This window comes from Maylandia zebra, linkage group LG20 (assembly GCF_041146795.1).
Source record: "Maylandia zebra isolate NMK-2024a linkage group LG20, Mzebra_GT3a, whole genome shotgun sequence".
In the NCBI taxonomy this organism is placed as follows: Eukaryota; Metazoa; Chordata; class Actinopteri; order Cichliformes; family Cichlidae; genus Maylandia; species Maylandia zebra.
Genome location: NC_135186.1, coordinates 10,657,962 through 10,672,354, shown reverse-complemented (window position 1 = coordinate 10,672,354; position 14,393 = coordinate 10,657,962). Strand labels below are relative to the sequence as shown.

At 41.5% G+C, this 14,393-nt stretch overlaps 2 protein-coding genes across 7 annotated transcripts in view; both read left to right on the top strand.

Moving 5' to 3' along the window:
• The first annotated feature begins 1,603 nt into the window (after window positions 1-1,603).
• On the top strand, window positions 1,604-6,540 carry ubiad1 (UbiA prenyltransferase domain containing 1). Of its 2 annotated transcripts, none has more exons than XM_004570980.3 (3): window positions 1,604-1,749; window positions 2,910-3,534; window positions 5,605-6,540. In XM_004570980.3, exons 2-3 carry the CDS (start codon window positions 2,970-2,972, stop codon window positions 6,090-6,092), a joined length of 1,053 nt encoding a protein of 350 aa, XP_004571037.1. In that variant the 5' UTR covers window positions 1,604-1,749; window positions 2,910-2,969; the 3' UTR covers window positions 6,093-6,540. The 2 variants fall into 2 exon arrangements, with proteins under 2 accessions (XP_004571037.1, XP_004571036.1); XM_004570979.2 differs by having other exon boundaries at window positions 1,643-1,854.
• A 2,905-nt stretch (window positions 6,541-9,445) lies between these two features.
• mib2 (MIB E3 ubiquitin protein ligase 2) overlaps window positions 9,446-14,393 on the top strand; it is a 37,204-nt gene continuing 32,256 nt past the window's right edge. The window contains exon 1 of one of the 5 annotated variants that reach the window (XM_076878802.1): window positions 9,446-9,601. Coding sequence is in view for 3 of the 5 variants with exons in the window: in XM_076878801.1 (XP_076734916.1) it covers window positions 13,885-14,044 (160 nt within the window). In the remaining 2 variants the exon portion in view is untranslated. The other 4 variants (XM_004570977.5, XM_004570975.3, XM_076878801.1 and 1 more) reach the window with 4 other exon arrangements.

Genomic DNA, 14,393 nt, shown 5'->3' with positions numbered 1-14,393 from the left:
CATATGATAACTATGGCTATAACCACTTTTTCCTTTAAATTGTATATGTCATTGGAGGGTTGACATTTTGCCTGATTACATCATTGTGTGTGTTTGATGATGACATAATAAATATATATACAATACTGTGCAAAAGTCTTGAGCCACGCTCATTTCTTTACATTTTGCTTCCAATGAGTCAAGCCTTCTTGGGATTTTTTAAATGGTCTTGAACAATAGTTCTCCAGGCTTTCTGAAGGACTTCATGAGTTGTTGGTTATTTTTGTTGTTGTTGTTGTTGTTGTTGTTTTTTATATTGGCTGCTTTTTCACTTATTTTCAGTCCAGTCCTTGTACCTGACAATTGTCAGAGAAATGTTGTTAAGCCACTTAACACTGACCTATACATCATTCAAGCACACAAAAATGCATCTAGCTCAAGGGGTGAACCAGTGCTGTGTTCACACATAACACAGTTTAGCAAAGAACCATTTTTAAAATGTATCTTTAGGCATTTTATTACCATCTGCTTCTCACAAAAAAAACCCCAAAACAAAACACAAAAATCTTTTTTTCTTTCTTTAGTTGAATCTACAAACGATGAAATAACAGAGTCTGACAAACATAAAATAGTGTTTTCACCCTAACATGGTGACTCCCAAAGGGCTATTAGCTAAAGAAGTTTCATAGCTTGGTTTGATGTCCAGTGTCTCCTTAAATATTTGAGGAAACTGGACAAGTTGGAGGTCTGGAGAGAGGTACAGTGAGTGTCTGCAGCCACCCGTAAAACACGGTGGAGGATCTGTTGCAGTGGGGCTGCATTTCAGCCAGTGGTGCTGGAGACCTTCTTAAAACAGATGGAATTTTTTAAAAAGTCCTGTCAGATTTTGATCCTCCACCACCATTGATCTGCTATCTGTATTCGGGTTAGCTATATATTTTTTAAGCATAGCAGTGATCACAAACACACTGTCAGTGGAGTAAAAGCATTGACAATGTGTTTGGGAACACCATCAGTCATGGATAGGCCTCCACGGAGCCCGGACCTCAACACTACTGCTGTACTGTCGGATCGTCAAATGACAGCCAACGTCCAAAGAAGAGCTGTGAATGTTCAAGAAGCCTGAACTATTCATGAAGATGACTTAAAGAAATAAATGGAAGACAGTTCAGGCTGCGTTGAAGAACAAAGGCGTTCACATCAAATATTGTCGTTCAAGCTGGATAGAATTTTACAAACACATTTTGTTTTTGTTTTTTACATTTTTGTGCCCTATATTCTGTGTCTTTGCTTATGTTCCAATAAACTATTTCCCATTTTCCTAACAACATATAAAAAGACTTTTCCAGTGCTGTATCCATCCATCCGTCCACTTATTTTCTGCCTCATATCCGGGTTTATATCTTTTTTTTTTTTTTAAATGACATCAGAAACAGCAGTATGCGACATTACGTGATGGCAGAGCTTCAGTTCATCCTTTGTCATTTTTTTTTTTTTTTTTTTTTTTTTTTTAAATAAATAGGACAGGGGGAATGAATGAGAGAAAGAGGGGGAGAGAAAGAAAGAAAACCAAAGGGGAGAAGAGACGGTGAGAAGGGGGGGGTCCGGGTTTATATCTAAGAATAAAAAAAAGGAGGGCGGAACCCTTTTTACGACGCTTGTTTTCTTCGACCTTTGTACGCGGTTACACTCGTGGCGGAGGAAATGGCACCCGTCTGGTCTCGCAGGCTTTACAGTGGCCAGCCAGTCGGGTACTGTCGAAGCTGACACGTAAGCTTTCTAACTGCCTCCTGCAACACAGAGCTCACCTTAAAGAGAAATATGGTTTTAAGTGGAGAGAGTGCAGGTGTGTGTGGGATATTGAAAACATAGCAGGTAAGAACTGCTGTCAGACATTTCCTCCCCTCCGTCCCTGTACATACAGCCATTAGCTCGGATGGCTAGCACTTAGCTTTAATCCCATAATCTCGTTAGCCTCATGTTGTTTACCCCCTTTTGAGTGCCGTGTCCTTGTCTGGGTAGCACCTGAGCCGTTTTTCTCCCGAGGGTAGTTTCACCCAAATTTCAAATGAAGTTTGCATTGGCAGTAAGCCGGAGTTTGGCTTTTAAAGTACCCACTTAAAAATAAATTCCCTGGCGTTACTTTCGCGGAACTCAGTGAGACTATTTCTCACGCAATTCGTATTTATTAATTCATGGCAGTTTAACAAACAAACTCAACATGGTGTGTACATGTCTACAAACAGCCTTAAACTGTGTGAACATTTGCCAGAAGATGGAGGATGTGACGTGGTTGTGGACGTCAGTAACAAAGTCTGTGTGAAACTTTTAGAAAAAAATGCGTAAAAGTTTTTAGTTCTTCGCCAAAACCAAAACAGGATAGCATGTCACTCCTGTTTTAGTTTATCTTAACTTTTGGATTGTTTTTATGATGACTTTTAAGGCCCTCTCTGGACTTCCGTCAAAGTATAATTGAAATCATATGATACCATAAACTTGTGGTTTCAAGTCAAGACTCTGTTAGCCATCCCTGTCTTTTTAAATCTCTCTTATAGACATTTTTTTTTAATAATTGGGCTTTCTCAGTGTTGAGTTACTGTTGTATAATGTGATCTCTTTTGGGTGATTATTTTTCAATATGTTATATTTGCTTCTGCTTTTAATCTCCATGTACCCAATACATGTGTCAGACTCAAACAGCTAAGAGTACTAAGTTGTGACCTCTTGAAGCTGGCATTCATTTCTTTCTTAAAACTGGGGATCTTTTGTGTGTAAGGTAAAGGCACGTATTTCCTCAAAGTACTAAAGTTTACTACCTGGCTTTGTTTAGCGTATTGGAAATGACATGCTCATATGATGGCTGTGGTCTTGTAAACACTGTCAGGTGTCTATTTTGTAAATTTATATTTTGTGTTTTTTGTTTCTTGCAGAAATCCCAGACTCGGAACATTTAGGAACATTGCTCGTGTTGCAGACCGCCTTGAAGGACAATGGCCAAAGAGCAGAAACAAAGCAGGGCGGAAACGTTTTTACTTGCAGGGTCGAATGGTCATAATGGCCAGCAATGGGCGACTGGTATGAGTAACTCTGTGCAAAATCATCCTGCACCTGCTAACAAAATGTCAAGGATGGCTCGCGTTGCCTCGGATGTAAGGCACAAGTGTGCGGCCTACGTGCTAGCATTGAGGCCATGGAGCTTCAGCGCCTCACTAACGCCCGTGGCCCTTGGCAGCGCCTTGGCGTACAAACTGGATGGCTCCGTGGACTTGGTCGTTCTGATGGTGTGTGCTGTGGCCGTCCTCGTGGTTCACGGGGCGGGTAACCTTGTAAACACCTACTATGACTTCTCCAAAGGGATTGACCACAAGAAGAGTGATGATAGGACTCTTGTAGACGAAATCCTGGCACCACAGGATGTTGTTATGTTTGGCGCTTTGTTATATTCTCTGGGGTGCTTGTGTGCCACTCTGCTTTTCTTCCTGTCTACGCTGAGGCTGGAGCACCTAGCCCTAATTTACTTTGGGGGTCTCTCCAGCTCCTTCTTATACACCGGTGGTGAGTGAAACGTTAAATTGAGTATTAATCACTGCTTAGCTGTTTGTCAACACACATCTTAAATTTAAGCTGTCCTATGCAATTTGTTGGAGGGTCACTTTTGGTTCATAGCTTTGCAGATAATTTGTACTGTGCATCTACCCTAAAATCATTGAGGTGCGATTCAACGCTGAAAAAATATATTTCACAATCTGGTGGCAGATGTTTAAGAGACAGATGACTGAAAACTGGCAAAAAAACCCATCCCCACAGTTACCTGTTTGTTGAATTTGGGTGAACTGGCCCTTTAAGAAAGCATTTCTTTAAAAACATGACAGAGATGTGTCACATTTTTTCATGAGGTGACGTTTATGCTTTCCAACAGAAAGCATTTTCATCAGGACTTTTTTTTTTTTTTTTAAGTGTGATATTATTTTGCTTTAGGAAAAAAAAAGTTCAGGTGATCAGGATTCATATGTAACAAAACATTTCTGTCAACCTATCAGAGCTGATTTTCAGGAAAAATGTTTGTCTACCAGCACAAGATGTTGAATAACTTCTATTACCAGATATCTGCAAATGCAAAGGACACGAGTTTTGGTATGAGAAGCTTTCTGGTTTCTGTTTGTAGTCTTATGTAATCGTATGAAGGTAAACACTTCATACAAGGACTGGATTTGCTTTAATGCAGTCTGAAAACCAGATCATCTCATGACAGTGTAACTATTTATTGGCTTTTGAAAATATTTCTGCCTTGCTAAATAATGAGCGGTAGATGCAACACAAAGTATTGGCCTGAATTTACTATGATTATACCAGAGTGCTTATAAGATTGTTGAGCTTAAGCAGAATTTATGGGCCTGCAAATGTGTTGGATCTGTGTACGTGTTTCCATTCGGACAGTGATGCCTACACCATAACCTTCCATGTAACATGATGTGCATCTCCCGTCGTCACGTTGCTGAAAATGGCGGATGTAAGCATCAAGTAGGCCGGAGTAGGAAGGGACTGACAGCAAAGTTCAGTTGGAATGGGGAAAAGCACCCAAGAAACCGCAATAAAAACGCAGACAGTAGCTGCAGTGGACTTTTGTAACTGTTTTTACCACTGTGTTAGTGGACAGTGCACATGTTGCCTCTGTTGGACTGCAGGCAGAATTTATGGTCCAGGAGAGGTGGCACATTCGCTGACTGCTGGCACTTCAGGGATGGCCTGGATGCCTGCAGAGAGCTTCTGTTGTCAGATGGAGGCGATGTACAAAGTATGTCGTACAACTGGTCTAAGGGTTACTCCAGCTTGTGGTGTTGGTCAGTGAGCCACAGCGAAAAGCGAAGTTTTCTCTGTGAAGCAGCCACTGTCTGTGCTTTTCTTTCTGTATTTATTTGCAGTTCTGCTCTTCCATGTGTATTCCACTGTCACTCTCTTCACTATTCCCTTCCACTTTTCAGCCAGTCACCATATGTCCAGATGATAAATTACGCTTCAGTATGCACACTAGCTGGTGGGTTCCTAGATTGGCTGTTTGATAACATAGTCAGGCTAAGGGATCACTTTATCTATCACTTAAATTTCTAACATTGTGTTTAAGTAGAGTCAGTTGCAGTGAGGTGGTGGAGGGGTCGGGTATTCATAGATCCACTCAGGCTGAAGTAGGCAGAGGTGTAGGGTTACATTTATTCCTGAAAGACTTTACCATTACAAATAATAAAGTAAAATGCATCATTTGAATGAACGGTGATGTGTTTTTAGGAATTTGATCACTGCTAAGGGGAAAAAAGTTGGTGTTGGGGAACATCACTGATATAAAAACAGCAGTTTACTGGCTGTGGTAGGTACTGGTGAGTGTGTGATAATAGTTGGTCAGTTTTTCAAACTGGCTTGAAAGACTTTACATGGCAGTGAGGCACTAATGAAAGGCTTAAAAAAATCGTGATGATTCTGACCAAACTAAGACTAACCCAAACTTTTTAACAATGCAGTACCCAGACTGCTGGAATACTCTTTTAAATGTACTGCCAAAGTTTTGACTGTGAGACTCGGTGGAACTCAATTTGCTGTTTTTGACCAATCCTGTTTTCTCTTCTTCTCCAGGCATTGGCCTCAAGTATGTGGCCCTGGGAGATGTAGTCATCCTCATTACCTTCGGCCCACTGGCAGTCATGTTTGCCCACGCGGTGCAGGTCGGGTACCTCTCCGTGCTCCCGTTGGTGTATGCCGTCCCGCTGGCCCTCAACACAGAAGCTATCCTCCACAGCAACAACACACGAGACATGGACTCTGACAAGCAAGCGGGGATCGTCACCCTGGCCATCCTCATTGGACCTATGCTGTCTTACATCCTCTACAACCTCCTGCTCTTTGTCCCTTACGTGCTCTTTTGCATCCTCGCCACCCGTTACACCATCAGCATGGCACTGCCTCTGCTCACGCTGCCCATGGCCTTCTCCCTGGAGAAGCAGTTCAGGAGCCGATGCTACGCCAAGATCCCCCAGAAAACAGCCAAGCTCAACCTCCTGATGGGACTTTTCTATGTATTCGGGATCATTCTGGCTCCTTCTGGCAGCCTGCCATTACTGTGATTTAGTATAAAATTCAAATTTTGTCGATTTAATACTGACTAGTTTACGTACTGATTTGTATTTGTATTCATACAAAACTGTCTAAAGGCTCTCGCTGGCTTTAATTTATTGTTTAATTTATGACCTGAACAGACTTAGCTCCTCCTTCGGGATGCTGAAAACATAATCAAGATGCTTTTATCGAGTATTAAGCCTGCTGTAATGTGTTGGTAAAAGTACGAAGTGTTGGTGTTGATTTGTAGGGGCGGGCAACATTTTCATAATATAAAGACTAAAAGTAAACCTACTGTTGCCATATTTCTAGACATGACATATAACATGATCCTACAAACATCAGTAAACCATTGCTGTCCTCTCATTATGGTACATACTCTTAATTTGTTCATTGTGGTTTTTATTTTGGAGAGCCTAATAGTATTTTGTCAGTAATAAAAGTTACTCATACTGATGTGCCATGTCTTCACTTTGAATCAATGGTAAGATTGCTTACTCATCTTTAATCCAGATCGGTTGAGATAAGTAAACATCACTAAACACTTAGAAATCCTTAGTTTTACATTGGGTGGGGGAAAAAAAACAACCTCCAAATATGAAAAAGAAAATGCATCACGCATAATGACAGAGCAACTAATGCTTCATAATATGGACACTTCTCTCATGTTCTTGGAGCGATACAAAGTTGGCATGACTAGTAGCACAGTCTTATTCATACCACGGGGAAAGATCATTTACATGTCTAAGGAACTTAGAAAAGTGACTGAACTTCTTTAGGGTTTCTTTTTTTGGGGATGATGATGTTTCACCTCTCTTCCAAGGGGCTTCCTCAGTTCTAAAACCAAAAGGTGGAGACACGAAGGTATTTAAATTCTAGTGTTTTTTTTATGCTTAGGAGGTGGTCATTGACCCACTGTCATCACATGAGCCAAGGTGTGAGTCGTTACCACCACCCACAGGTTTCAGGTGAAACCATTGGAAGAACTTGCCTTACCCTATCATGTGATCTATTGAGATCACATGACACAATGCGCTTGGGAAGGGGGGCAGCCGCTCCCTCTGTTCAATGATGGACATAGCTGACCTCTTATTCCTCTTTCAAACCATCTGTGGTCTTGCTTCAAAACTTGAGCATTGGCATCCTCAACGGAGGGACCTTTAACCTTTAACCTCCTAAGACCTGAACTCTTTCATGGCATGCAGTTTTAATTTCTCTTTGATATTTGGGCTGATTGGGACCTGATGAATGTAAAAACAAAGAATTACCTTATTTTTGTTTCTAAGAAAAATGAGAGCAACATATAAGGATATTCATTTAAAATTTCGATAGGACAGTAGCAGTATAATGTCCTCGTAAGTGGATATCAGGCTCTTGTAGAGCAAGATTGAGTATTTTGATCTAAATAACCCAAAATGTGATGTCCACATATATGGACGCCAGGTCCTAGGAGGTTAAGAGCAGATGTCTTATCATGTCAAAGTGGCTCTTCTTTCAACTCTGTGCCTTGGCTAACATGACAAGGCACAGTGGTCAAACATTTCCTAAAGAACAAAAACACCATAAAGAAGACAAGTCGCCTTCTTAATATGACCCGGATGACTGAAAACCCCCACAGACACATCTAGTTGTTCCTCCACGCCACTATAACTCCACTAAATTACATTTCTAACAGCAGGCACTAAATAATACAATAATGTTGAAGTTTCATTAACAAGTGCATATTGTCCCCCAACAAAAACCATGGTCATAGCTGGCCAGCAGGGGGCAGTATTGAACAGGTGTTAGGACAACCGGCACAGAAAGCTGTCACAGGCTTTGCGTTATTAAACATTTCACGCGCTCTCTGACGTTTTGGTGTAACGACTCGGTGTTAGACTAATTGTTTACATATTATATGTCTTATATGATCAAACTCTATGAGTATCACTAATTTGAATATTAGCAGAAGACCGATGATAAAACACAGCCTCTGTGGAAAGTTATTTTAAATAAAAGATCGCAGAAGGAGCTTTATTTTTATTCTTTTAATTGAATACTTTTTATTTACTGGACGTGTTTGCAGTATTCCTTTTTCTTTGTCCTTAAACATAGCTGATAGTTTTACACTTTAACCTTAGTTACAGTGCAGTTAAGAGTCGAGTGCTTTAATTGAATTTCATTAGGAAGGCTGTCCCGAGCTTTACTTTAATAATTACATGGCTCCATACTGCATTCTGCAGTTTCCACCCATAGCCCAGAGACATGAGGGGCAAATGAACTGGATGTTGACAACTGCCACTCCCATCTGGTAAATGCTGTAAACAGTGGAGCACCATAACATTATGCATTGAAAATGCTATTGAAATGTTGGCATCCTATAAATACTGATGAACTGTAAGGTACATTTAGCTTGTGTGACTCGTTGTACTTCATTTAGGTGACGAGAAGGACACGTGAAATATAAGTCAGCTCAGTGAACGACTGTTAAATAACCTTGTTTCAAATAGTTCTGCTTTCCCTTTAACCCATTTATTGTGTTTCTAAAGCAAGTTTGTTTGTTTTGTTTTTTTAAAAATAGCATTATCACTTCAAATGTTCTTGTTTCTTTGCACTGAAGCTACACAGGTGACAAATGTGATTGGTTATTATTTGAAGTCAAACGTTATAAAACACACTTACTGGCCACTTCATTAGTTACGCCTTCCTATTGCCTTCAGAAGTACCTTAATTCTTTGTGGCATAAATTCAGCAGGTTGCTGACAACATACCTCAGAGATTTAGGTTCATGTTTACATGGCAGTATCCCACACTTGCTGCGGAGTTGTCGCCTATTGTCCAATTTGACCTCTGTGAACTGTGGCCTCAGTCTCTTCTTTGTAGCTGGCAGGAAGGGAACCCAGTGTGGTCTTCTGCTGCTGTTGCCGGTTTGTGCTGTTTTGCATTCAGAGATGCTCTTCTGTATATATTGGTTGTAACGAGTGGTTACTCGAGTTACAGTCACTGTGCCCTGACCTCTGTCATCAACAAGACATTTTTAATCAGACAACATGTTGTGCAGAAAAATCCAAGAAGATCAACAGTGTGAAGTACTCAGATCCTGGCACCACTAGACATGGCACGTTCAAAGTCACTTAAATCACAACTCGTCCCTATTCTGATCCTTGGTTTGAACTTCGTCTTGACCATGTCTATCTACCCAAACACCTCGAGTTGCTGCCATAGCTGATAATATAAGATGGGTTGGCTGTCCAGATATCTTAATTAACGTGACTGTTGAACCGGTATACCCAATAAAGTGGCCGATGATCGTATACACAGTTTGTATTTGAATGAAGATTTGTTTCCTTTTTCACGAGGAGCACGTGAAGGTAGCACCAGTGACGCAACGCATGGGCGTGTTGTCATGGCTGTGTGCAGCAAAAGCTTTCAGTATTGTAAATACTTATTTGCCTTGAAGCAAGCCATGTCAGCGTTGATAGCAGGCAGCAATATGGAATTTTATTTCACTGCAAAATAAATTCGTGGAAAAGACCCGGTGAGTAGCTCCACCTATAAAATAAGCTGCCTCTTTTTTTTAATATACCAGTACAGGTTGGGCAAACATGAATTAGCTAGCTAGCATTAACGTTAGAGAAGCTAGTAATACGCAGAATCCAGCCATCCCTAAAAAAGCGACGCTGATTTCTGGTCACTGTTTTACCGAGGAAAAAAGGTCTCTGTGTGTGTGTCACGGCACAGTTTTGACTAAATAAGAGCACAGATGTGAGTCTGTCCAGCTGCCTTTAAGATGAAAGGCTTACGTTAATTTTCCTGTTATAATCACAGCATCTTTATACTGTGGTGAAGCTGCTTGAACTTCAGTTGTCAATTCAAAAAAGCCACACTTAAGCTAGAGCGAATAGTTTTGGACTGCCTTTAAAGTGTAACAATCTGTATAACATTTGCTATAATTAAGCCGGCAAATTGTGAGAGGTGTTTAGTGTCACGCCTTCATCACATGAGAGGTCAGGGAGTCGATAACAAGGAGGCTTACTTTCAGTTTGTTGGGTGTCATGGTTGTTTTACTGTATCCATCAGCATTGGTCAAACTTTATATTCACTGTCACCTGACTGAAAATGCTGAAAAAGACAGAACTGTGGGAGCATAAGAATAAAAACTATTAGAATGAATGATGGGCACTGTTAGAGAAATTATTTTGTCATTGATGTTGCAGTGTCTGGTTATCCTGACAGGTGCTAAGACTGTGGCACTGTTTTTTGTTTTTTTTAACACCTGTCATCTTTCTGGTCATTTGTTAGTGATGAATCAGAGCTCAGTTGCAGCTGCCTCACACTGGAGCAGCAACTGGTCATATAACTGGACAGCCACACCTACTCGGCAGCATAGTTTCAGCCCTCTGCTGTGTCTCTGTCTCTTATTGGTTCCACAAATCTACATTACAGTAATAACCTGAAGCGCCTGCTCGCTTTCCTACATCACGGTTGTGGCTAGTGTTTTAGAGAAACGGTTCACTTGACTGCGTTTGAGAACAAATGGGGAAAATATTATGTGGAAATACCCAAGGTAAGGTATTATGCTCTTTGATTTAACTTTTGGAAGAAGCTTGAAACTTTCTTCAACACATGGCCTTTTTAAAATAGCAATTATTAGAATTAATGATTTCAGTGACCCTGTTATGGTTTGTGTTTCCATCATTGTTGGCTGGAATGATACATTCTGTAAATGATGGAAAATATGGTGACCTTTTGAGTGTTTCCACATCTCTTGTCATTTCTTGTCTTTTTAAGTAGATTTTCTAACTAAGCTAAAAAAGGGGATTTTTGGCTGACAAGCATGCATAATATCGCATAGCAGAGCTTGATGTTAGTGTCACGAGTGCAGTAATGGGTTTAACAAAGTGTAGCAATCCACAGGTCAAAAACAGTCTAATTTTGCTGATGTTTTAGAGTGCAGCATTTGTGCCAGAAAATAGAATTTTTCTTGGGATGGAACAGCGCCTCAGGTGAAGAAAACTGCAGCCCAGAACTTCGCTAACCATTACCCAGTGGATGTGCTGTTTGGAGCACATTAAACATTGTGGTTGAAATTGGACATTACCCATTGTGTGCTGCATGTGAGAATGGACGAATTTGGACAATGACCTGACCTAGGATGTTACCCTCCCAGGTCTGGTTGTGGCTTCCTGAATCCTCACAAGGTAGCACGTGGTAATACCTCCCTCACTCGGTCTTCTAAATCTTCTTTTGGCTCTCCCTTTGGGAACAGCTTTCTGTCATTTCCAAAACCACAGCTGCCAGGATCAGCTGGTCCAAGGCGTTCCAGTGTTTCTGAATCTTTTTTTTACAGCTAGTGATGGTGAAATGGAGCGTGAGGTTGAGGTTGAAGGTTTGAACTGTCACTATTTCTGTTATCCTGAGCTAAAAGTGTACTTGTATTTGCTAATGTAAATTGCCAAAATGACTGTTTTTTTGTGGAGTGGCTGGGCTGAGTGTGAGCCAAGATAAAGAGCTCCAATTTGTGGAAGGAGTTGCTTCTCCATTGTGTCCTGTGTTACCATTTTAAGTGATTTCCGTGTCTGATCAGGATTGCCCCTACTGCCTTGCATTTGAGTTTTTTGGGCACATCAAATTTGGGGAAACCCTGGGTTGGACAAAGAACACACTGCTGCTATTAGATCTCATCTGGTCTTGGACCACCTCTGGGTGTTTGTGGTCTGTGTGTTGTGGTAGCTTTCCTGCTGCCATTGTGATCTGTCAAGAAATTGATTGATGGGTGTCACTAAAAAGTAAAGTGTGGCTATATTTGCATTTAAGGGTGTAAGGGGAAACTTAATCAGATTTGGTTGTGGTGTCCAGAAACACAGAGAGCATTGCTGAGAAGGCTTTTTTTAACCCACTCTTGTAATTACACATGATTCTTCTGCTGCCAGATTAATTGCATGTCTGCATGCTCTATTTAGCTTTTGATTACCATAACATGTTGCATAGTTAAGTCATCTGACCAAAATATTATTATTTCAAACCTGGCATTTGTTTGTTTTTACACTTGTAAAGGGGTTGCAACTGGAGAAACGGGTTAAAATCAGATACAGCCTCCTCTGTATTTATGCCACTTGTTGGGCTCATTGCAGTTTCTACAGTTTTCTAAAGACTAATTTGTAGCTTTGTGAATTACTCCTGGGGGGTGGGGGTCACTGGATATAACCTAGTATCAGACTTGGCTGATGTGCTGGAGCTTTAAATGATTACAGTGAATGAATGTTTTCACTCTGTGGAAAAACAAACATTCATAATTTTTCATCATCACACTAAATTTCCATACCGTTTCATCTGTAGTATGTTTGCATTCATGGCACGCATTTGGACTGAGCAGTGAGGACGCCTTGGTCTCATACTCCAGGCCTGAGTACCCAGGACATAAACAGAAGTGAGCGTTTGATTCTTTGCAGTGCTAAATGTGTTTGCTGTTCCCTGTTGTCTTTTGTAATAAAATCAAGGTTCTAAATAAAGCCAGTGTACCTGCTGGGACAGTTGGTTGATCAGACATGTCTTGCAGCTATATTAAAACATCTTTTTTCACAGCCTCTAACGAGGCTTTTATTTCAGCAGTCCTCCCAGTCTGGTGACATCTGATGACATGTTTGTGTGTGTTTGCGTCTGCTGGAAGAGGAACTGGGTGACTGAATGCTTCCTTTTATATATATATGTCTATTACACAGACAGCAGGAGCTTTGTTTACAAGAGTGGTGTAATAAACTTCATTATATGGCTGGGTCTCAAGTACTTCCTAAGCTTGCACTTGTCTTTTCGCATCTTGGCATTACTATCTGTACATTCATGTGTGTGCTAGCATGGACAGAGTGTCATTGGCTCACTTTTGGATCCATATTGGTGATGTCTCCTACAGCTGTAGCCACATTGGAAGATAATTGTTCAAAGCTAGGAAAGCATTGGGAATCTCTTACACTCTCTCTCTCTCTCTCTCTCACACTCACACACACACACACACACACACACACACACACACACACACACACACACACACACACACACACACACACACACAAATGCCCGTCTCTTCTCAGTGTGAGCTTGGAGGAATCTCTGGGCTGGTGTTGCTATCTGACTAGCAGTGGTTGCACAAACCTGTTTGCGACTCAAAAAAAAAACAAAAAACGAGGATTGTGGCAGATGCCCATTCATCAGAAACCATAACCAGCCCCACCCCTTTCCATTTCCCTGAGCAATCTCCCAACACAAAACACAATATCCAGACCCTCCCCCTGAAGCATATGCCCCTCCCCCCTGCTCTGTGTCCTTTGCTTGTCTGCTTATTGGCAGTAGAGCGAATGTTGTCCCCACGGGCTATGAAAGAGAGGGCTGTGCATCCTTATGCAGAGCTTGATGCGCATGTGTTTTTGCATTTATTTATTTTTTTGTTTCTGTAAACACAGCGTGTCAGCTTCACATGCGTGCTGCCGATGCTCACGTCCCTCAGTGATGGAGTATAGCATCAGAGGAAGCCTTTACAGAGCAAAGCCCATTGGCCTGTTTTTTATGTGAGACCACGGGAACGTCAAGCTGAATGCAGCGCTCATCAGGCAGCCGCTTTTCCTGGCCTTCCTCCTCCCTCTCACCTCCTCCTCCTCCTCCTCCACGGCGGTAATCCTTGCTGACACAACGCACAAAGGACTAAATGCTGGCTGCATCCTCCAGCAGCAAGGCACTCTCCTCTTCCTTCAGCTCTGATCCTCTACAGCCTGTTTGTCTGTACACTACAGAAGGATGCTGGTTCTGTAAGTCTGCTTGCAAGTGCATATGATATCTCTTGAAAGACATGCTGGCTGTCCTACTCCTCCGCCCCCCAGTATACCCTCCTCCTCCTTCCTCCGGTTCATTCAGGGAGTGCATCAGAACGAGGCGTCAGTGCTGAAGAGGCGTTTTATATTTTCCTTGCTGGAACCTGGTGGGACCACTGGTAGCTTATTTTTCATTCTCTGATGTTTTTATGTAGCAGGATGTAGGAGCTGCTTCCTCTCCTTCCTGTTTTTGTCGGTCTCTGTGTTCACCCTGCTGCACATCACTATACCAACAGGTAAACCAGCTAAATGGGGTATGCATTATGTAGCAAGTGATGCAGCTTCAGTGATGTCCATTTAAGCAATGCTACCTGCCTTTTGTGTAAAATATTGAAATCCATTCTGTCATTCTGTTCATATTTCAAACCCCAGCAATATATGGTAGACATATTTCCTGATTTCATAGTTTAGCTCCCAGACAGAGAAACTGATCATGTGCAACATACATGCAGCCAGCATGTGTCCACG